This window comes from Nannospalax galili, unplaced genomic scaffold (assembly GCF_000622305.1).
Source record: "Nannospalax galili isolate Female #2095 unplaced genomic scaffold, S.galili_v1.0 scaffold406, whole genome shotgun sequence".
Classification (NCBI taxonomy): domain Eukaryota; kingdom Metazoa; phylum Chordata; class Mammalia; order Rodentia; family Spalacidae; genus Nannospalax; species Nannospalax galili.
This window is the reverse complement of record NW_008357033.1, coordinates 7,285,747-7,308,751: the sequence shown is the minus strand read 5'-3', so window position 1 is coordinate 7,308,751 and position 23,005 is coordinate 7,285,747. Positions and strand designations below refer to the sequence as shown.

General features: G+C 54.2%; 1 protein-coding gene across 1 annotated transcript in view; it reads left to right on the top strand.

Moving 5' to 3' along the window:
- Positions 1-12: 12 nt before the first annotated feature.
- The window catches only part of Plxnd1 (plexin D1), a 45,159-nt gene continuing 22,166 nt past the window's right edge, over positions 13-23,005 (top strand). The window contains exons 1-8 of the mRNA XM_008854921.2: positions 13-1,379; positions 15,853-16,029; positions 18,480-18,611; positions 18,812-18,912; positions 18,995-19,124; positions 20,093-20,270; positions 20,379-20,487; positions 20,865-20,967. Of these exons, the coding sequence (XP_008853143.1) occupies positions 69-1,379; positions 15,853-16,029; positions 18,480-18,611; positions 18,812-18,912; positions 18,995-19,124; positions 20,093-20,270; positions 20,379-20,487; positions 20,865-20,967 (2,241 nt within the window). The 5' untranslated portion in view covers positions 13-68. The remainder of the gene's footprint in view (positions 1,380-15,852; positions 16,030-18,479; positions 18,612-18,811; positions 18,913-18,994; positions 19,125-20,092; positions 20,271-20,378; positions 20,488-20,864; positions 20,968-23,005) is intronic.

Here is a 23,005-nt window from a genome sequence, read left to right as displayed (position 1 = left end):
CGGGGTCCGGCTCCCGGCCGCGCCGCGCCCCATGCACTCGCAGCGCCGCGCAGCCCGCGCTTGCCCGGATGGCTCGTAGCGCCCGGGCCACCGCGGCCATCCCCCTGCAGCCGCGCTCGTGCTCGCGGGGCCCCGGGCTGTCGTTGCCGCCGCCGCCGCCGCCTCTACTACTGCTGCTTCTGCTGCTCGGGCCGGCGCGGGCCGGCGCCCTGGAGATCCAGCGCCGCTTCCCGTCACCCACGCCCACCAACAACTTTGCCCTGGACGGCGCGGCGGGCACCGTGTACCTGGCGGCTGTGAACCGCCTATATCAGCTGTCGGGCGCCAACCTGAGCCTGGAGGCCGAGGCGGCCGTGGGCCCGGTGCCCGACAGCCCGCTGTGCCACGCCCCGCAACTCCCGCAGGCCTCGTGCGAGCACCCGCGGCGCCTCACCGACAACTACAACAAGATCCTGCAGCTGGACCCCGGCCAGGGCCTGGTGGTCGTGTGCGGCTCCATCTACCAGGGCTTCTGCCAGCTGCGGCGCCGGGGCAACATCTCGGCTGTGGCAGTGCGCTTCCCGCCAGCCGCGCCGCCTGCAGAGCCAGTCACTGTGTTCCCCAGCATGCTGAATGTGGCCGCCAACCACCCCAACGCGTCCACCGTGGGGTTGGTGCTGCCGCCCGCCGCCGGCGCGCGGGGTAGCCGCCTGCTCGTGGGCGCCACGTACACTGGCTACGGCAGCGCCTTCTTCCCGCGCAACCGCAGCCTGGAGGACCACCGCTTCGAGAACACGCCTGAGATCGCCATCCGCTCTCTGGACGCGCGCGGAGACCTAGCCAAACTTTTCACCTTCGACCTCAATCCCTCGGACGACAACATCCTCAAGATCAAGCAGGGCGCCAAGGAGCAGCACAAGCTGGGCTTCGTGCGCGCCTTCTTGCACCCCGAACCCCCGCGCGGCGCGCAGCCCTACGCGTACCTGGCGCTCAACAGCGAGGCGCGCGCGGGCGACAAGGACAGCCAGGCTCGCAGCCTGCTGGCGCGCATCTGCCTGCCCCGCGGCGCGGGCGGCGACGCCAAGAAGCTCACCGAGTCCTACATCCAGCTGGGCTTGCAATGCGCGGGCGGCGCGGGCCGCGGCGACCTCTACAGTCGCCTGGTGTCCGTGTTCCCCACGCGTGACTTGCTCTTCGCCGTCTTTGAACGGCCCCAGGGCTCCCCAGCCGCCCGAGCTGCCCCGGCCGCGCTCTGCGCCTTCCGCTTCGCCGACGTGCAAGGAGCCATCCGCGCGGCTCGCACCGCCTGCTTCGTGGAGCCAGCGCCCGATGTGGTGGCGGTGCTAGACAGCGTGGTTCAGGGCACCGGGCCGGCCTGCGAGAGCAAACGCAACATCCAGGTACTCCTGGGCCCGGAGAAGTGTACCCCGGGGACGAGGGCAGATTTGCTGTGACCTAGGTGTGGCTTGAGGGGGGGGGGGTTACCAGCAGCGGTGGTGGCCCAGGTATGCACGCCCTGGTCGCAGGAGCGGTCTGGGTCACAGGTGCTCATACCTAAGAGGAGTCTGGGTTGTCACGGGTACCCAGATGTTCCCTGAAGACAGCAGAAGTGTGCACCTGCAGCGCAGGTGAGCCGTGGGGGCCACAGGTGTGTGCTGAGTAGAGCGGGAGAGCACACCAACAGTGTGTTTCGGAAGGCTGCCGGGGCACCTTGGCCGACGTGTGCATGGGTGTGGCAGCTGTGCAGGAGGCACCAGAGCCCTAAAGTTTGGGGGACATGTGAGTGTGGCAGGAGCATCTAGTGGGGGCCCACAGAAGCACAGGGAAGCAGGGGTGTGGACTCACAATGGGAGTGAATGTCAGGGGACACTGGTGTTTGGGAAGTGAAAGGTTCCCTGGGGGAGTCCACGTGGTTGGCAAATGTGTCTGCCCAAGGCCAATTTTCATTCACTCATTCAACAAATCACAACTGAATAGCTAGTAGGTCCCAGCGTGGCAGACCTAGGGTGACCACTAATGCTGTGGAGTTCCTACTAAGTGTGCCCTATGTCCCAACTGTCTTCAACAAGTCTGTTCTTTGTACAGATGAAGAAATGGGCAAAGGGAGGTTAAGTAACTGGCTCAGGACCACACAGCCACAGAGGTGGGACTTGAACCAGGCTTTCTAGCCTCAGCATGCATCCGTGGTGCAGAGGTACTGCTGCCTTACAGACATGAAGGTGGTGTGTGTGTGTGTGTGTGTGAGAGAGAGAGAGAGAGAGAGAGAGAGAGAGAGAGAGAGAGAGAGAATCCACATAGCCCAGCTAAGTAGATGGGGCCCAGGAGGATGAGGGGGAGGAGTTGAAATGGGAGCAGAGAACTGTAGGGCCTGGTGGTGGTTGGCCCAAGTGTCTGAGGCTGGAATGGGCAGTGGCAAAAGGGCCAAGTTAGGGGATCACTGTGAGTTGGCCGTGGGTGCAGCCAGTCCACTGAGGATGGAAACAGAAGGCGGGCCTGTGGATCCTCATTTTTCCTCCTTGGGTCTCCTCCAATTGACATCTACTTTGCAAACGGAGGAGCCCAGCCTTCTGATGCTTGCTCAGAGTCCCTGGGTCCCTGCCTGCCCCTTTTTCTGTGGCCCCCAGTGGTGGCAAGATTCTCCTAAGATTAACTCTCCCCTGTGGGTGTACACAACACTGGGGCTTTGAGCAAGCCCAGATTCCTTCTCTTGGCCCAGACTCCTACAGCCAGATGCCTACCACCCTGCACACCCTTGACAAGAAAGGTCACAGGGGGTGAGGCACAGACAGACTGTCCCAGGAGCACAGCTCAACTACTAGGCAAGGTTCAGCCCCTGTGCAATGCTGAGGCTAGGGTGGCCAGGATTCTTCCCAGAGCCATAGCCCCACCATAGCTGTGCCTGGCTCTGGAGGTTTGGGCTGGGGCTGGGGCTGGGGAGAGTGGGAAGGAGGGAAGTGCTGTGGGCAGGGAAGGCGGCCCTCTGTGGGCCCCTCGTTGAGGAGGGTTCTGTGGGATTCCTCAGGCTGCCATCTCCCTTCCCCCTCTGACAAGAACTGTCCTGATTCCCACGGTCCCTGGTGCCCCACTCGGCCAACTCAGTGACTCACCCTTCAGAATGAGGCTGGGTTGCCCTCCCTGTGGGAGCAGGGCCTCAGCAGGGACACAGCCCCAGGGACAGTGTAGTTTGGTCCTGCTCCTCACCCCAAGGCCACAGTCTCCCTGCTGAGGCCCTTCTAGAGTAGCCTCTCCTGGCTCTGTTCCCACCCCATGCCCAGCTGTGAACACAAGGCTAGGGTCCATGGCAGAATCCCTACATGCTACCAAAGCTCCCAGATCTGGACCTCCAACATGGTAGAGTGCTACTGCCAGCTCCCCTGCATTGACTTGAAATCCTCTCTCTCACTGCCTGGCTGAGCTACCAGGGCCTCCTCCTCTGGAAAATGAAGATACACTGCAGAGTCTTATCACAGAGACCTGGATGAGGGAGTTAACCACAGAGTCAAGTACTTGATGCCTGGAGCACAGCAGGCATTGGGGGACTGTGTTGTTCTCACCCCTTAGGTGAGAACACTTAGCACTTAGCAGGGCTCTGGGCTGCCCTAGAGATCAGGCTTGCTCTGCAGCAGTCATGACCCCACCACCTCCACCTGTAGCCCCAGCTGGGTGCCCACTGTCACCAGTCCTCTGTGCTCTGCCCTACGCCCCATGACTCTTGGTTTCTGGCCTCCTGGATAGTACAGGTCCCTGAGGGTGGATGTGTAGCTGGGCACTTATAACAGGGATGTGTGCCAGAGAGAGAGAAGGGCAGGCACTCGGGAAGGAAGATGGGTAGACGAAAGCAGGGAAGTTCTCAGGAAAGGAGGGCAGGGTCCAGGTACAAGACACAGCTGGGCAAAGGCCAGGAAGTGGGATGTAACAGGGTGACTCTCAAAACTCCAGGGTCAGGGGGCCTGTGTAGCTGGGCAAAACAACAGAAAGGAGTTGGGAGGGTAGGCAGGCTATGGGTAGTCCGTTTTATCCTGGAGATAAATGTGGAGAACCATGGAGAGCCTTTTATATATATATATGAGACAGGGTCTCATGTAGCCCAAGCTGGCCCCAAACTTGCTTTGTAGGTGAGGATAACCTGGAACTTGTGATACACCTGCTTCTCCTGAGTGATGGAATTGCTAGCATGTGCCACCACATCTGGTTTATGTATGGTTGAGGATGGAACCCAGGGCTTGGGTGCACACTAGGCAAGTGTTCTACCAACTGAACTGCATCCCCGTCCTCAAATGAGACCATCTTAAAAGTGCCTAGGATTGCTGTGGGTATTCAAAGAGACATATAGGCAAGTCTGCTTGTTCATTGCCACTCATAGGAGTTGGCAATTGTGTGATTTAGAAAGCCTGCAGGTAGCTGGCAGGAAGGAGGTATGGAGGAGGGGAACAGTCCAGACTCTCCAGATGAGATGTTCCCTGAATGCCTGCTCTGTACTGGGCCTGAAGACTCTGCACTGCAGTCATAGAGACACACAGGGTAGGTGTGAGCCTCAGGTGTGGTCAGCTGGGCCTGGGGTGATACTGAGGGCCTGGAGGGAAGCACGGTGTCTTTGATAAGGTTGGTGCTAGCGTGTAGGCCCAGAGTGGGGCCAAAGAGTCCCCCTGAGTGTGGGACTGAGGTTAATGCCTTTGGTGGGGGTCCCTCAAAACCTGGCCCCTTAGCACTAGGGGTTTTGTGAGCCCAGTCATGTGACAAGGCCTGCCTTTCCATCCGTTTTCCATAGACATCCTGCCCTCCTGTCGTTGGCTCAGCTTCAGAAAACACAGATCCTTGCTCTATCCTTTGGGCCCTGCCAGGGATATCCCAAGCTGTCCTTGAACCTCAGTGGTCAACCTGGACATCCTGGCCTTCTCAGGCAGACTGTACCCTCAGCTGGGTGATTCTCAGTCACAAGTGAAGACTTCCCCATGGGAATCTGGCTGGAGAAGGGGGACTGTTGAGGACTGAGGATAGGCAGTGATACACTTGTCCCCCACTTTTGTCCCTGATAGTTTTGACATGCTGCGACTGCTGAAATATTTTGAGAGAGAAATTGAGTTAAGAAATTAGCTTGAGCTGGGCATTGTGGCACATGCCTTTAATCCCAGTACTTGGGAGGCAGAGGCAGGTGAATCTCTGTGAGTTCTAGGCCAGCCTGGTCTACATAGTGAGTTCTAGGCCAGCTGGGGCTACAGAGAAACCCTGTCTCAAAAAGACCAAACCAAAAAAAAAAAAAAAAAAGAAAAAAGAAATTAGCTTGGGCCTGGCTAAGAGGCACATACCTGCAATCCCAGCACTCTAGAGGCTGAGACAGGAGGAGTTTGAGTTTGAGGCCAGCCTGGTCTACATAGTGAGACTCTGTCTTGAAGGGAGGGAGATTGGGTTTCTTTCTTCAAGCCAGGGTGTGCCTGAAGGGAAAGCAAGTTGGGCAGATGTATGCTGTTGGTGGGGAAACTGAGACAGAGGGTTGCCTAGCAAGGTGGGGCTAGCTGAATGTGCTTCCCTTCCTGTGATCTTTCTCCTCAGAATGACCATGGTGTATATGTACTGAAGACTCAGGAACACCATGGCAAATGCCAGGGCTGCGTTTCCAAGGTGTCTTTTTATAGTAAAGGTAGAAAAAAAAAAAAACTCTCAAGCAGGTTTTAAAGTAGGCAGGCGGTGGGTGGGCACGTGGCTCAGAAAGGTATTTTCTGCATCTATTTCAAGGCTAAGATGGCAGATGGGGGCGGAGGGAGAGAGCTTCCAAGACAGGCTTTAGGTTTGGGAGGAGGTTAGAAGTTGGCATTCTATGGAGAGGGGCAAGAAGAGACCCTTATAGGATTTAAGAGAATGCCTGGCTTGAATGATGCATCCAGGAGAGACAGATGGGCTTGGGCTACAGCCCTCCTGCTCTGAGGATGTCTGGCTCTCATGTACCTGGGGAAAAAGCTGACCTGTATGCAGTGTGACCTATGGCCCGTCAGTTACTCTCTCTGGGCCTCAGGCGCTCTCCTTCTAAAAGAGAACTGTGTCCTTTTAAGGATGTGGGTCGATTAAAATCACACATGCTACATCCAGGGAATGGCAGGTGCAGGTACTAGAGGGAGAAAACACATCTGAGCACAGTATGCCAGTGTGTGGAACAGACAGCAGGTGCTGAGAGGAGGGTAGGCCGGGTACTTGCAGCTGATGAACTCACACCAGGCTCTGAGGGAGCAGGATGAGACAGAGGGGTGTGGCGAGGGCAAGAGTGGGCTCCAGCCCCAGTGGAACTCAATGGGGCAGGAGTCTTGGATCAGAGAAGCAAAAGACTCTCATTTCCTTTTTTGAGTGGAGGGGAGGGAATAATAGGACTTGTTATGCTGCCAGGCAAGGGCTCAGCACTGAGTTGCATTCCTATCCAGCTCATAGTTCTCACAGGCAACACTGCATCCACAGTTCCAGTCCTCAGATAGAGAGCTTTACAGAGGGGGAAACTGCCCAGAGAAGCCAATGGACTTGCCGAGGGTCACACAGCTGCTTGGTGGAATTCCAGATCCATAGACTTCTGGCTAGCCTCTTTGGGGCTCTTGTGGCCAACCCTTATGGGGGGTGGCTGGTTAGCTAAGAGCTCTAAGCTCAGCATGCCCGGGTTCCCCCAGGTGGCAGCTGGACAGCACAGGTGTGGGGAGACAGGTGAGTGAGGTAAAGCCATTGAGCATGTGTAGAAGAAATGCCATATTTCAGCTGGGTGTGGTGACACACACCTGTGGTCCCAACACTTGGGAGGCTAAGGCAGGAAGGTCATCAGTTTGAGGCCAACTGGACTGTATAGTGAGACCGTATCTCAAAAAAAGCAAAAGACTGAAGTAATGCCTCCCCCCTGGAAGAAGGGTGGTCCTGACACTGGGGTGTATAAAGAGTGGGGGACATCAGCTGGTCAGTGGACTGACAATAAGACTTGTCCCTTTCATTGTTGTTAGTGGGGACCTGACTCATCTGGGACAGACTGGAGAGCCACCCAGGGAAGGTAGATAGGTGACACTGCCTGGGACACAGCTTGGGCCTTCTGTGCCCAGTCAGACCATGGTAGCTATGTGCATGGAAGTTTAGGGAGCTGGTCGGGGTTTCTAGTCCTGGTGACCACTGTGGGACCTGGGCTGGGCCACAGGCTGACAAGAAATACCCACCTTAGCCACCAGAAATAATACTGTGTGTGATTTCTGTAGTTTCTTTTTTTAAATATATTTTTAAATTATTTTTTTTGTGAATTTCATACAATGTATCTTAATTATATTTAGACCTTCCCCATCTGCACTCCTCCATAGCCCCCTCCCCCCACCGGATTTCATGTATTCTGTCATGTTAAGGCCTATCAAGTCAAGTTTGTGTACCCAGATGTCCCTCAGTGTAAGTTCATCTATTAGATCCTGGTCAGCCTAGCTAGTATCACTCCCTTAAAGAAGACCAACTCTCCCTCCTAACAGATCAGCTGCTAACAGTTCCTCAGCTAAGGTTGGGGGCCTCCTGCCCATCTCCCTAGTTCTATGCTGAGTTTTTGTCTGAGTCAGCATGACTCTTGTGCATGCTGTCACCATTGCTGTAAGTTCATATGAGCAAGTTCCCAGCTGCCTGGAAAATTATTTCCTTGTGGTCATCCACTACCCCTGACTTACGATATTTCCACCCCCTCTTCTGCAATGGCTCCTGAGCCCTGGGTGGCAGAGGTTTAATATAGGAGTCCTCTCCAAGGACACACACTGTCTTATTCTCGACATTTTGGCCAGTTGTGGCTTTCTTATTTCTGTAGTTTCTTGAGAATTTGTTCTCTGCCAGGTCCTATACAAAGCACTTTACCACCCCACTCTCCTGAAACCCAAAGGAGTGAGTGTAATCTGTATTGCTGTGTGTGCAGAAGGAGGCCAGAGGTCAATGTCCAGTATCCTACTCAGGACACCTTATTTTTTTTAGATGGGGTCTTTTGCTAAACATAGAGCTTACCAATTCCAAACTCCAGGAATTCTGTCTCTGCCTCTAAGTGCTGGGATTATAGGTCCAAGCAGCTATATCCAGTTTTTGATGTGGGTGCTGAGGATCTGAACTTGGGCCCCATGCTGTGCAGCCAGCACTTTAAAAGTGAGCCCTTTTTTTTTTTTTTTTTTCGGTCTTTTTGAGACAGGGTCTCCCTGTAGCCCCAGCTGTCCCAGAACTCACTATGTAGATCAGGCTGGCCTTGAACTCACAGAGATCCACCTGCCTCTGCCTCCCAAGTGCTGAGATTAAAGGCGTGAGCCAGAAAATGGAATCCCAAAGAAGGCCTGGGGGTGGGGAACAGTGAGAAATTCCAAAAGTCCTGTGCAACTGCCCCATCGTGGAGTCAGGACCCTTCAGCCTTCCCTGGGTGTGGGGTCCCTACCCCTCCTTTGGCCAGCACATCTTTGGTGGCTTTACATGTGAGTGGCTAACTTGTGGGAGGCATTTTTTAGGGAGGGACTCAGTCTTGTTGGCATGCTTGGCCCAGAGAAAGGAAGCAGACTGTACCAGTCCCCTGAAGTTCTGGAATAGTCATGTTTCCCTGTGCTGTGCCTCATTAGGCAGTAAGAGGGCCTCCTGGAAGCAGTGGCTTTGGAGAGCACCTGGAGGACAGATGGGGCAGGGAAGAATTCACAGAGGGGCCATGATGAAGGTGTGGTGGTCAGCCTAGGCAACAGGCCTATAGGTGAGATTGCAGGGTCAGGCCAAGGACTTGGGCACTGTCCTGCTGGCCCTGTGGGAAAGCTCTGTGGCCTTGGAGGACAAGGGTACATGGCCCATCTGGCTCTGGAAGAGCCTTGGCTGCTGCCACCAGGTGCTGGCTAGATTCCCCCACTGTGGCTGCACCAGGTGACTCCAAGGGCCTCTCCAGCTCTGATAAGGCTGTGAGCATTGCCATGGAAACCAGCTGTCCCCAAGCAGAGACAGCCCCAGAGGCATCTCAGGATGGGATTCTGGGTATCCCAGAGCACAGCTCCAGCTTGTCAAGGCCCATGTTGGGGCCGCCCAGGTGGGCATCTGGTGGCCAGGCCTGCACAGCTTCCTCCTCAGTAGACACATTATGCCATCTAGCTCCTGGGAAGCTGGGCCCTTGTCCTCCTACTGCTCTGTCCCCAGCCCTAAGCACTGTAAATCATGCACTGAGGAGGAAGGAAGCCTGTGGCTGCGGTCCAAGGCCTGTGCAGCCCCAATGGGCCTATCACCTCAGCACTCTAGGCCAATCGGTAAATAACAGGGCTGTGGACTGCAGCCTTGAGTGGAGGCTGCAGGCTGGAGCTGAAGTGGAGGCTGGCCAGCCACCCACTAGGGCCCCTCTTGGCCTCTGTTTACCCTCTATGTTGAGATTTGATGGGCCTCAGTTTCTCCAGCTGATACCCCAGGGCTTTCTAGCTCCACATGTCTGTGATGGTGGCAGCCATGGGGGCTCTGTACACAGAACCACAGACTGTAGAGCCAGTCAGCCTGCCTAGAGCCTAAAAGCCCATGAGTATGTCAGTTCCCAGGGGACAGGGGATTGCAGGAAGGGGACAGGGGATTACAGGAGGCTGAGAGCTGCCCAGGAGATGTGAGCCACAGGCTGGTCCTCTGATGTCCACCACCCCACTACTGCTGCCTCAGCCTGCCCACTGGAACTAGATGGAGCTAGCTGGGGGGCAGGGCCTTGAGCTGGGGAGGAGCAGAGTCTTCTTAGCCCACATCACACTGTTTGTTGGGGACAAGATGGGGGAGGGGGCTGAGGACAGGGCCAGGCCAGAGAATGAGAAACAGCCTGAAGAAGGGGGAGCCAGGCGGCTGGTAGGCCATGGCCAGCTAACTAAACAGACACCATCTGAGTCAGTGCTTCGGGTCCTGGGCAGCAGCTGGGCAAGCCACCAAGCCCCTGCTTTTGAGGGTGAGGCCCCAAGGTCCCCTCTAAGACTGCTGTAGGCACCCAACTGCTACCTGGCAGAGCTTCCCCATCCTTGGGTTCTCTGACCCCTCTAGTGTCCCCAGAGCTGCCTAGGAGCAATTATTGAGCACTTGTGGTTTTCAGGCTAAGTTCCTCCAGCGATCCTGTGTGACTGTCCACCCCACAGAGAGTCCCAAGATACCTAGTACCTTGGGGCCTGTTTCCTCAGCTGTACTGAGGGGCACAGTGGAACATGCGCCCTAGGCAGCTGAGACGCTGTGCTCCATGAGGCTCTGGAAGGATCTTCCAAGTTGCTTTGTCCTTTATTCCTTGTCTGTTCATCCTGCCTGGTCTAGGCATCCCAGGCCAGGTGGGAATAGCTGTGTGTTGGAAGGATGCCTTTGGCCCCCTCTGTGCTGGTCATCCATGCTGGCTTCTGGAAGTGTCTTGGTTGCCCCTGGGAGGGCAGTGGTTTGTCATCCCAGTAGGAGTCACTTCCTCTCAGAGTTCCCTCCAGAGCTGAGTCTATCACCCCTCCCAGGGCTGAATGGCACATGATAGGCCCCAGGAATTTTTCTGTGCCTCAGTTTACTTAGATGGAGCCACCGTGTTCCAAAAGGCAGCATGTGCTGAAGTGGAAAGGAGTCTTAGGGCTGGATTTGAGGGGCTGTGGTGAGGTTTGGCTCTTCCCCAAGCCATATATCTATGCAACATCCAGAACATTCCCTTTGACCCTGAGAGGAGTTCACGGCCAGTGGGTGAAGAGCAGACAAGCCCCAACTGGCTGGGCTTTGCAGGAAGCCCTGTACTCTATGGTCACTCTTTCTTCTTGGGCCCACCACACCCCCATGGGGTGCCCTGCTCCATCCTGCCTTGCTCCCTGTCCTCCTGGTAATCCAAGCCTTGGATTTTTCCTGGGCTTGGAGCCCAGGAGGTGTGGCTCCATGTGGGTCCAAGCTGAGGGAGGAGTTGACTGGGACAAAGAACTGAGACAAGCCAGAGGTCAGGGGCACATTGAGTAGGCCCTTGAAGGCTTATGAGCCAAGTCTTGGTTTATACTGAGAGCAGTAGGGAAACCATGGAAGGCTGGTGAGCTGCAAAGGGGCCACAACCTACTTTGCAGCTGTGTGTGTGTACATGTGTCTGTTAATGAACATCTGAATTTGATTACTTTTAGACTTTATAGGAAGTTACAAAGGCAGTGAAGACAGACCTGTCCCCTCCCCATCACTGGCATCCCATGTTACCTTGGTCCATTTGTCAAATGGAGATGCTGCACTGGGGTGCTGCTCCCAGCGAAGCTGCAGATCAATCCCACAGGGCCTTTCCCTACCTTGCACTCTGTTTCAGTTCAGATGCTCTCGGTGGGGCCGGGGTGTGGCTCCCACTGAGCACTTGCCCGACAGGCCCAAGACTGTGCCCAGCACAGCAAAACAGAAGAAAAAAGCTCCTATTAGCTACCATGGGATAGTGAGTGCTGGGCTCTCCAGAGCTATTAACCCACAGTCTGCCTACTCCAGAGCAGTTGTGAGCCCTCCAGTGTGAACCTCGGGCAGTAAGGTTCCTTCTCCCCCAGGCCAGAGCACCTGGAAGAGCTGCTGCCTTTTGCGGGGCTTAGGGCATTCAGAGATGTCTTGTCCTCTGTTGCCACCTGCAGAGTTGCTGAGGTCTGGTGGGGTCTGTGGGCAGGATGCCAAGTGAGGGGCTCACTGGAACCCCCCCCCCCACAGCTGGCTTCCTGGGGAGAGAAGAACCATATTCAGCAGCAGTTACTGCCGGAGTGAAATCGATAGGGCAGAGTTTTAATGGCGGGTGGGCAGAGCGGAGTTTGGCCCCAGGAGGCAGCCAGCTCTGTGGGGAGGGGCCGCTGCTTTTAGAGAAGAGCTGAAATCAGTGGCCACTGTATATCCCACTTTAGAGAAGGATAAATTGAGGCACCTACAGGAACCAGAGGTAGTTGTTAAGGTTTTGTCTGGGACCAAATACCTACCTGCCCTCACACACACACACACACACACACACACACACACACACACACACACACAGAGTAGGCCTGCTAGTCACTTTGCTTGGAAAGGAAGCAGATGAATACAGTCATTCACACTTTATTCAAAGTTAGTTTCCCCTCTATAAACACTCTCCCCAGAGCACCCTGATGGGACTCATATATGCTATCAGGATAAATGAAAGTCCTTGCTAGCATAGTGCTACCACAGCAGAAGGTGTGTGTGTGTGTGTGTGTGTGTGTGTGTGTGGTGTGCAGTGTGCATATGAGGGCCCGAGGATAACCTTGAGTGTCATTCCTAAGGTACCATCCATTTTTTTCTTTTTCCTTACTTATTTTTATTTTATGTGCATATTGTGAGCGCTTGGCTTATCATGTGCACCATGTGCATGCAATGCCTGCAGAGGCCAGAAGAGGGCATTAGATCTCCTGGAACTGAAATTACCAGACACCAAGTGGGTGCTGGGAACTGAACCTGGGTCCTCTGCAAGAGCAGCCAGCACTCAACTGCTGAGCCACCTCTCCAGCCTGCTTTTCTTTATTTTGAGACAGAGTCTCACTGGCCTCACCAAGTAGGCTAAGCTGGCTGGCCTGTGAGCCAAGGGGAGCCACCTGTCTCTGGCTTCCCAGTACTGGGACTACAAGTCTGTGCCACCACATTTGACTTTTTTTTTTTTTTAACATGGGTTCTGGGGACTGAACTCAGAGCTTCCTGCTTGCTGGGCAAGGACTTTTCCATCTGAGCCATCTCTCCAACCCAGGACTTAATTTTTAAAGCCTCATCTTGAAGACTGGTTAGAAAACCCGCAGCTTGGCCACACCTGGAGAGGGAACATGGGTGGAAATGGGACTGAGGTGTCAGGGTAAGAACCTGGCTTCAAAGTCTTGGCAGACAGAGATGCAGGACAATGGCAGATAGAGAAAGTGGGGCACATAGGGCAGTGTGGTTGGCGCAGAGGGTATATAGAAGACAGAACTGAGTCCAGGGCCTAGAGCAGGCAGGCTGGAATTCCAAGGCTTCTATGCCCTTGAGGACAGTAGGAACCAGGGCTGCAACTCAGGAAGAGGGTGTGCCGTGCCCCATAGAGCTAGGTGCTGGGGTGGTCCGGGCCTCTGTGAAATAGGGTTCTGGGGAGGAATTCCAGGCCATGGGGCCTGTGCCCCAACACTAAGTTCAGGTCACCTCAGCTGTGTATCCCCAGCTCTGCTTCCACCTGAATCACTCAGCCTGAGATGTCCCTGGTCCAGGCAGGCAGTGTCCTTCCCTGTACAAATCATTCCCAGCCCCTGATGATGCTCACTTCTCCTTTAAAAAAAAGAAAAAGAAAAAACTCTTTTTTTTTTTAAGATTTTATTTTTAGGATTGGGGGGGAAGGTTAGAGGAAAGGCTTTTTCGAAAATTCCTTCAGCACAGAATTAATGACTTGTGAACGTCAGGGCGGGCGGCAGGAGCAAGTTCCCAGCCTCTCCCCAGCCTCCCCTCACCATGGCCCACAAATCACCCCCGTATGGTGGCAGCTCTGCCTTTCCCAGGACCCCCACCCCGCTCAGCAGAGAACCCCAAAGCTGTCTTTGGGGTCTCCCAGAGCTCAGGCCCACAGCAGGGGCTTACAATTTTAATTTAAAAACAACTTCTTCAATGACACAAGTAATCTGTATTCAGTGGAGAAAAGTTATATAACTTGGAGGAGCTGCATTCTCAGTGGGATAGGAGAGTGTCCACTGTCCCCCTTCACTGCGACCCTGGTGGCTGAGGAGGAGTTCAGCCTAGGGGACAGTTCAGCACCCACACCCAGGATCATCCCCCACTGGGACACACCCAGGACAAGGCAGGCGGGTTGGGGACAGGAAGTACAGAAGTCAGAATCTGTCGTGTTGTTTCCACGGTTTCACTCACTCTCAGTAAGCTAAGGTCCAAGAATATTAAATGGAAAATTCCAGAAATAAGCAATTCATAAGTTTGAATTTCTCACCATTGTACTATGATGAAGTCTTATGCAGTTCCACTCCACCCCTGCCCAGGATCTGATCCTGAGTGCTGTGCAATGTTTTCATGCTGTGTAAGCTACCCACATAGGAGTCACTCAGCAGCCATCATGGTTAGAGTCTACTGTCCCTGTATGCCAGGGCTATGTTCAAATGACCCTTATCTTCCTTAAAGTGGAAGCTCATGATGATGGCAGTTTGGACACATCACAGAGAGGTACCTGCTTTAAGTGAAGCAGTGAACACTCTTGCCTTGAGGCTGCCATGGTCTGTGGTACAGTTAGACTCTGTGAGCAAGAGCCCACACTCACCTCACTTTTATTACAGTATTCTGTTATAACTGTCCCATTGTTGATCTTACTATGATGGAATGATCACAGGTACACACAAGATTAAATTGTATATGTAGGGCTAGGTCCTGTCCCTGGTTTGTCATATTCCCTGGCAACCTTGGGACATGCCTTTGTTTGTGGATGAGGAGAGGATGTGCTACACAAATATGGTGAAGGCTCCGAGGCAGGACCATCTCAGGATGCTTGAGGAACAGACACAGGCTGGGTGGCTGGAGTGGAGCTGTGAGGGCACAGAAGCCTGGGGTCAGAGGTTCTGGGCTGATGCAGGTGAGGCCTCAACTCTGGAGCGGGCAGCTGTCCCAGGACTTTGTTTTACAACAGTGCTAAGGATGGAACCCAAGGCCTTCTGTGTGCCAGGCGAATGTTCTATCACTGAGGCCCATCTCAGTCTCCATTTCTACATGCATGCACATGCTTCAGAGGACAACCTTGGGTACCATTCTTCAGGCACCATCCACTTTTTCTTTAAATTACTTTATTTATTATTGTGTGTGTGGTGTGTGCAAGCACATGAGAACACAAGTGGAACGCAAGTGCCAGGATGTGCATCTGAAGGTCAGAAGACAGCTGGCAGGAGTAGGTTCCCCTCCACCTCATTTGAGGCAGTGTCCTTTTTCTTTGCTGCAATGTTTTTGTGAGCTTTGAGGCAATGCGCCTGTGTCTGCCTTGCATCTCACCTGAGTCCTTACAGGTACACACTACGCATCTTGCTTTAAAATTAAAATTTTTTTATGTGCATGAATATATTGCCTGCAGTGCACACATGCATGCCTTGCACACAGGCCAGAAAAGGGCATTGGATTCCCTGGAACTGGAGTTCTAGGAACCAAACCCAGGTCCTCTGCAAGAGCAGCCACTGATCCATCTCTCCAGTCCTGCATCTGGCTTCCTATGTGGGTTCAGGGGACAAACTTGGGTCATCAGATTGTGCAGCAAGCACTTGTACCTATGGAGACAGTTCACAGCCCCCAGCCACCTGTTTTTGAGACAGAGGCTTTCACTGGACTGGAACTCACTGAGTGGCCCATGCTGCCTGGTTAGTGAACCCCAGGGTTCCATTTGTCTCTGCCTTAGCAATACTGGGATTACAGGCATGCATTACTACACCTGGCTTTTTGTTGTTGTTGTTTTAATGCTAGTTCTGAGCTCAAACTCAGGGCTTCATCCTCATGCTGCAAGCACTTTATCAACTGAGCTACACCCCAACCCTCAAATTGTTACAGCATTAGCAATAGTGTGTGACTCTCAGTGGTGCTTGCTAACACTATCCCAGCACCAGCTGAGGGCCTTGCCCTGTGCAAGCTAGATCTAGCACTGTTCTCTGGAGGAGGAGCCCATTTTATAGCTGAGTAAACTGAGGCTTAGAGAACACAAAGCAATATGCCCAGGTTACCTACAGCCATCTCCTAGACACCATTTGCTTGTGCGTTTTGGCCCAGGGCACCTCAGCGACACCCTTGTGTACTAGCAGGCCTGGTAAGTAGAATCAGGGAAATCTGTATAAGCTTGGGCCTCAGCTTGGAACTGAGGTATGGAGCTGAGAGCTGAGATCAGGCTTCATGGACTGTTAGGGAGCCAGACAAGGCTCTAAAACTAAGGTTTGACCTGTCTTGCCTCCACAGCTGCAGATGGAGCAGCTGGATTGTGGCGCAGCTCACCTGCAGCACCCACTGTCCATCCTGCAGCCACTGAGGGCCTCACCCGTGTTCCGTGCCCCAGGGCTCACAGCTGTGGCCGTGGCCAATGCCAACAACTACACTGCCGTCTTCCTGGGCACCTCGACGGGAAGACTCCTCAAGGTAGGGGTACAAGATGGGAGCTCCCAAGGGGTGGATGGAGCAAGGGTCAGTGTTACTCCTCCTCTTCTGCTTTTCCTCCATGGCTCCACAGTGGTCCATCATGGAGGAGAAGGGCCTGCCTGAGAGATGTCAGCATCTCCAAGGCTAGGGTCTGTATTCAAGTCTCCAAACTCTGCTGTCTAGTGGCTGATTGACCCTGACAATGTGCACAGTTTCTCTGGGCCTCGGTTTCTCTATCTGTCACAGACCATCTGTGCTGGCCACTGCCCTGCTGGTCCCAGAGCTTGGGGAAGGCAAGGGGCTGGTTTTCTTACTCCAGGGCAGAACAGACACAGGGAACCGATCCCGCCCACTGCTTTCCCCCCTCCCCGAGGGGAGAATCAGTGCAGAGCCAACTCCATCATGTGCCAGCCTGATTGACTCAGATCCTATAATCCAGTTCCTCTGGTTGGGATGGGGCGGGGCTCTAGTCCCACAGCCCTGGCACGGGACCACCAGGTGGGGGCAGCAGGGACATAGGGATCCAGTGCATGCTCAACTTCCATCAAGGTGGAAGGAAGTAGCCCAAAGGGGCTAGATTTTAGGGTAAGATGCTTAGACTCTGTTTTTGACTGCTGTTCCGTGCTGCGAGACCTGGGGGCAGTGGTTTGTCTCCTTTGAGCCTCCGACTCTCTCCATTGAGAAAAAACGAGTCAGAGCTCACTCCACCCTCTGCCCACAAAGCTGCAGTTACTAGGTACCTGCTGTCTCCCCAGTGCTACACATCATGGGCACCCTGTCTATTATTTTTCACATGGAGCTAGGGAGGCAGAGCCTCAATTCCATTCCACAGAGGGGTTACCAAAGTCCTGCAAAGGAGGTGACTGCCCTAGAGTAACATAGCCAGAGATGGGGTGGTTGCATTTCATTTTTAATGTGTTTATGTGTGGTATGCTAAGGTGGAACCCGGGGCCTCACACTTGCTAGAGGCTAACCTTGGGTTTAGCTGGTCCCTCTTCACCCTACACCTTGGCCTCAAAAGTTTACTCATCCCCCTGCACAGGACATTGTCTCTCCTGACAACCCTTGCTTAGAACTTCCATCTCATTCCCCAGCCCAGACCCTGGGCTCAGTAAACACTGAAGGAGGGAAATGAAGTAGAGTCTGCTGCTGCTGGTTGTGTGTGTGTGTGTGTGTGTGTGTGTGTGTGTGTGTGAGAGAGAGAGAGAGAGAGAGAGAGAGAGAGAGAGAGAGAGAGACTTGAGTCCCTGCTAGGCTCCCAAGAGGCCTCCTCGGCAGTAGGGACATCTCAGCAGCTGAGACCAACCCTGGGGGCTCTAGGAAGCTGCATTGTTGACTTGGTGCCCCTGGAAGGAGGATGGGGAGACTCAGGATGCACACAGCAGAGAGAGGCCTAGGTGGGACTTGTGAGAGGATTAAACAAAGTGAAAATGAGGCTGGGGGCATGGCCAGAAGGATCGATCAGCATGGCCTTGAATGCCATAGTAAGTTTCTTCTATAAGCAGCAAGGAGCCAATGCACGTTTTAAAGTGGACAGGAAATCCCAGAGGTGTTGAGACCGCTGGCCCTCACTGGACCTTGGAGCCCAAGCAGCATGCTGGGAGAGGAGGGGACAGGTACAGTGGGACATTGCCAATCCTTAGGGGGATGTGTAGAGGGGCCTCAGAGCCAGAGAAGCTTCCAGGCCTCAGGAGTCCTGGAACCTTGCCCCACCTGCGCCATCTCCTGGCCTTTGCTTCAGCTCTGGAGTCTGACAGGCTTGGGTCTGCATCATGAGATAACTTGATTTCTTTCTTTCTTTTTTTTTTTTTTTAACTTTTTAAAAAATTTCTATTTATTATTTTTATTTTATGTGTATGCTTGTATTGCCTGCATGTAGGTAAGTGCTCCCATGTCATGCAAAGCCCACTGAGGTCAGATCCCCTGGAACTGGAGTTATGGACAGTTGTTAGCTGCCATGTGGGTGCTAGGATTCAAACCCAGGTCTTGTGCAAGAACAACCAGTGTTCTTAACTGCTGAGCCATCTCTCCAGCCCGATAACTTGATTTCTTTACCAAGCTCCTCAACCTCTGGGCCTCAGTTTCACTCTCTGTAAGATGGGCTGAGAGGGAATTGATGAGAAGTGACCCAGCAGCTCTGCTCCTGTGTACTTCTTGCCTTGTCACTCATGTCTCAGGCCTGTGGATCAGGTGGCTACCATTTCTCATTCACTGGTGAAGCTGAGGCTCAGGGAAGGGAAACAATGTGTATTAGATAGTACATTGCAACTTATAAATGTACCAGAATTCAAGCTTTGTTTATAAGACAGGACACCCATCACCCTCCTAGGGCTTCCTCTCTGGCCCTGGACCAACTGGAGCTGAAAGGGAGCAGAGACCTCAAGCCTTGGACAGCCTACCCTATGGGTGGTACCTCCGGGACCAGCAGCTGACAGCTGTTCCCCCCACAGATCAGCCTGAATGAAAGCATGCAGGTGGTAAGCAGGAGAGTACTGACAGTGGCCTATGGGGAGCCTGTGCACCATGTGATGGAGTTTGACCCCACAGACCCTGGTTACCTGTATCTGATGACATCCTACCAGGTAAGGAGAGCCACAGCCAGCCAGTTCTGGAACAGGACCTTTGCACATGCTGATCCTCCTGCTGAGGGACCGCTTTCCCTCCCCCCACCTCTGCCTCCATTCTTCCCCATGTGCCCCCAACTAGGCCTCCAGCCTCAGTTTCCTTGGCCTCCTGAGGGAGGGGTGGCTGCCTCACTCAGTCGGGTCCCCTCTGCCTGCAGATGGCCCGTGTAAAGGTTGCGGCTTGTGAGGTACACCCCACCTGTGGGGACTGTGTAGGTGCAGCCGATGCCTACTGTGGCTGGTGTGCTCTGGAGACACGGTGAGTCCCCTGTGGTGGAGGCAGGGACCAGAGGGATTTGGGCAGTGGGCCCTGACCTAGCCTGACCCCACCATGCCTGCAGGTGCACACTTCAGCAGGACTGTGCCAACTCTAGCCAGCCGCATTTCTGGACAAGTGCCAGTGAGGGCCCTGGCCGCTGCCCTGCCATGGCTGTGCTACCAGCTGAGATTGACGTACATCAGGACTACCCGGTGAGTTGGGCCATGCCAGCTGGGAGCCTGGAAGTGACAATGTCCTGAAGGCCCTGGTCACACATGGGACTGTCCACCCTGAATGCTAGTGGGGTCACAGGCCACTGCTGGCTTTTAAGTTGAGGGGTCTGTGCACTGAGTAGGGGCACAAGGTGGAGAGCAAGTCCCCTCTGTCTTCTCTTGGGGCTGCCAGCCATTGCTTGTCTCCAGACGTAGGTGGTGGACAGTTGCTCATGCCCAGGATGCTGTGCCTGCAGCATTGCGGATGAGCTAGGCACCTAGCGATCACAGCAGCAGCCTGGGGCCAGCCCACCCATCCTCACTGACTTCTGAGCACAAGGCCCTCATTTGTCTCCTTGAGGGCTTCCAATGGCCTGGCAAGCCTACTCCCCTGTCATCACACATCAGCCGTGACCTGGACTCATCCTGGGCAGCCTGGAGTAGACAGGTCCATTCATCCACTCTTCCATTCACATTGTATTGAGTACCTGTTGTATGCCATGCACACTCTCACACTCTGGGGACTCAGCAGTAAGCAAGATGAAGTCTTGGCCTGGGATGAGCCAACCTTCTCCTGGAGGAAAAGATTAAGACAAAATATGGATGTGTGCAGAACAGAGCAGGGTGGGGGCATGAGGGTGGGCAGTTTAATGGCTGCAGTCTTGCACTAGATAAATCTGACCTCAAGCCTATGGCAATCCTGCCTCAGTTTCCTGAGTGCTGGGATTATAAGTGTATGCCACAACACCTGGATTACAGAGCCTTCTGGACCAACCTCTGTGAGATGAGATGGGGAAACTGAGGCTCAAAGGGTTACATGGGGGGTGCAGCCCTCTGGCTTTGGATTCCTGCAAGGGAACCCCTTCTTTACTAATCACTTGGGCAGGACCAGACAGGTCTCCCTGTCCTTGCTGAGAGGGCTGTGAAGGGAGTGGCTTGTGCCCCACTTAAGGGCACCTCTCCCCCAGGGCATGATCCTGCAGATCTCAGGCAGCCTGCCCAGCCTCAGTGGCATGGAGATGACTTGTGACTATGGGAATGATGTCCGTACAGTGGCCCGGGTGCCTGGCCCTGCCTATGATCACCAGATCACCTACTGCAACCTCCTGCCCAGGGACCAGTTTCCACCCTTCCCTGTTGACCAGGGTGAGTGCCTGGCTGTGATGCCAGCCCAAGGGTGGGGCAGCAGGGACCCCCAACTTTCCAGCATCAGATGTTACTGGAAACCCCCTTTCCCGTCCTGATCCTTTCTAGACCATGTGACGGTTGAGATGTCTGTGAGGGTCAAAGGACACAACATTGTCTCAGCCAATTTCACCATCTACAACTGTAGCCGCATAGGACAAGTGTACCCACACACAGCGTAAGTGGAAAGTGGCGGGGAAGAATGGGCCCCAGGAAGGGGCAGGGGACTCTCTGGAGAACAGCTACAGACTCTGGCACACGTAGCAGTCAGGACTCTCCATCCTTCACCTGCCCTGTAGCAAGCTCTAACCAGCCAGGCCTCTGGAAACTGACACCTAGGCTGAAAGAAGCAGAGAACTCCCTGCCTGTTTCCTCTTTGCTTGCCTCTCATAGCTGGGAGTTCAGTACTTTACAAGATGTCCCACCTGTCCCAGGTAGCTCTGAGCATGAACAAGACCTTTCCTAGTGCTGAGATAACTCTCTGGAGCCCAGTTTCCAGGGCAGGGTGAGCTGAGGGTGGGAAGCAAGAGTCTGAGGGGCCTCCTCATCTTCCAGCTGCACCAGCTGCCTGTCAGCACAGTGGCCCTGTTTCTGGTGTACACAGCAGCACGCCTGCATCTCCAACCAGTCTCGGTGCGAGGCCTCACCGAACCCCATGGTAAGCCTGCCTTGGAGACACGCCCCGTGGCTTCAGTGGCCATTTCTTATTTTAAATTGACAGTATTGAGAGCATTTCTTTGATATTTGTCTTTGTTAGCATTGGTGCTGATGGCCAAGTGTGGCTCATGACAGTGTGTTTAACCTTGTAACTTGACAAGCTGATGACTGCTTTTTCCCCTTTTGTGTTTGAATCTAGCTGAGCCACTGTGGGCACACATTGCTTGTTACTCGCTGAAAGACTTTTTTTGAGACAGGGTCTCACTGTAGCTCTAGCTGCCTGGAACTTGCTATGTAGACCAGACTGGCCTCGATCTCACAGAGAATCGCCTGCCTCTGCCTCCTGAGTGCTAGGATTAAAGATATATATATATATATATGGCCATGCCTGGCCCTGAAGGCCAGTTTTTAGAAGGGACATTTTGGGGTGGCAGTGCGGCCCTCCAGGGAACCTGGCCTAGGTTGTACCCACCCTGCACTGGGTGGGCAGCTTCCATCCGTGGCCAATGCTGGGAGTGGCTCATTTCGTTGTGTTTTCAGCTCCTTAGGCGGCCACCTGGGAGGCAGCAGACTTGAGCCTTGAACCCAAACCCCTCTTCTTTTCCTGAAGATTTCCAACTGGGCACAAAGACCCCTTCTTGGTTTCCCCATGGCACCTCACCTTTGCCCTGGAAGGCTTCTCCTTGGGGAGGACAGATGGGCGTCCCAGGATCCTGGCTGGGTGGAAACAGTATGTTGAGCTTGGGCACACCCTTTCTCTGAACTTTATTAGGGCTCATGGCCCCTAGTGCCCTGCAAGAACAGGCTGCTGGGCTGCCAGTTGTAGGTCCCAGGATGGCAACCCAGCCACAGGGCCTGGGCTTATAGAATTCCATCAAACCCTGTCTGCCATGGCAGAAGCCATGGAACAGCTACAAAGGAGGGGATTCCAGGGCCTCAGGCTGGCTTTGAACAGTCAACCACAGCCATACTCAGCTCAGAGGGAAACTGTGGAGCAAGTGCCCTGCACCAAGAGGCCCAGGACCCTATGGCTGTACTGAGGGAGCCTCCTGCTGTGGCACTGGGTATGCGGATACAGTCTAAGTCCAGTTGGGCCTATGGCTCTAGGGTCAGAGACACCTGGGTCACTGCTCTTTCTCCCTCTCCACCCCAGCCCTGTACACAGCTGGGGCTTTGGGAATGCTGGAGGTTGAAAGTATCCACTATACCTATCTTTTGTGTTCTAACCCTGAAGGACAAGCAGCCAGGAGGACTCAGCCTTTTGACAGTCCATCAGTAATGAGTGCCTTTTGTATACCTGAGTCTGTGCTAAGCACTGGGGAGAATCCAGTTAGATCTAGTTCTGTCCTTCCCATTACAGGCCAAGACCCTTAACTCTGACTTGTGGTTGTGTGATCCCAGGCAAGCTACTGGCCCTTTCTATGCCTTTCTCCCTCTATGAAGTGACGCCCACCTCCAGGGCTGGAGTAGAAATCTGGAATTACCCCAGGAAAGCACCAACTGTATATGTACTTGGCACATAGGTCATTTTGAGGAGTTGATGGCTACTCTGTACAGGTGACCAGGAAAGATATCTCTCAAGAGGGGACTTTTGTGTAGGGTCTTGACAGCTGCATAGGAGTTCACCACCTGGGAAGCATGTCTCTGTGGCGCCCTTCAGTCTGCTCTCCCTAGGTCTGCAGTTTTCTCTCAGGGCAGGCTCCCGTAGGCCTAGAAGGACTGTCATAGAGGATTACTATAATGGGGCAGGAGAAGAGGCAGCTTTGCAGAGGCCTGCAAGAGGCTCTGACCCATTGCTTGATTTGGCATTTAATTAAGTACCAGTTAGCTATGGAGGCGCCAGGCATCCTGGGCAGATGGCGGGTAGAGGGTCTGCATGTCCCCCGGGACCCCTGACTCCTGGAAGGGAGGTGCTGGGAGTTGCATCTCTAGTCATGTGTGTGGTCCCAGTGACTACCCCACCCCCACCCACCCACAGGAAGATAGTGAAGGAGGCTGCCAGGCGGTGGCTTCAGCCTGTGGATGAGGGGCCAGAGAGG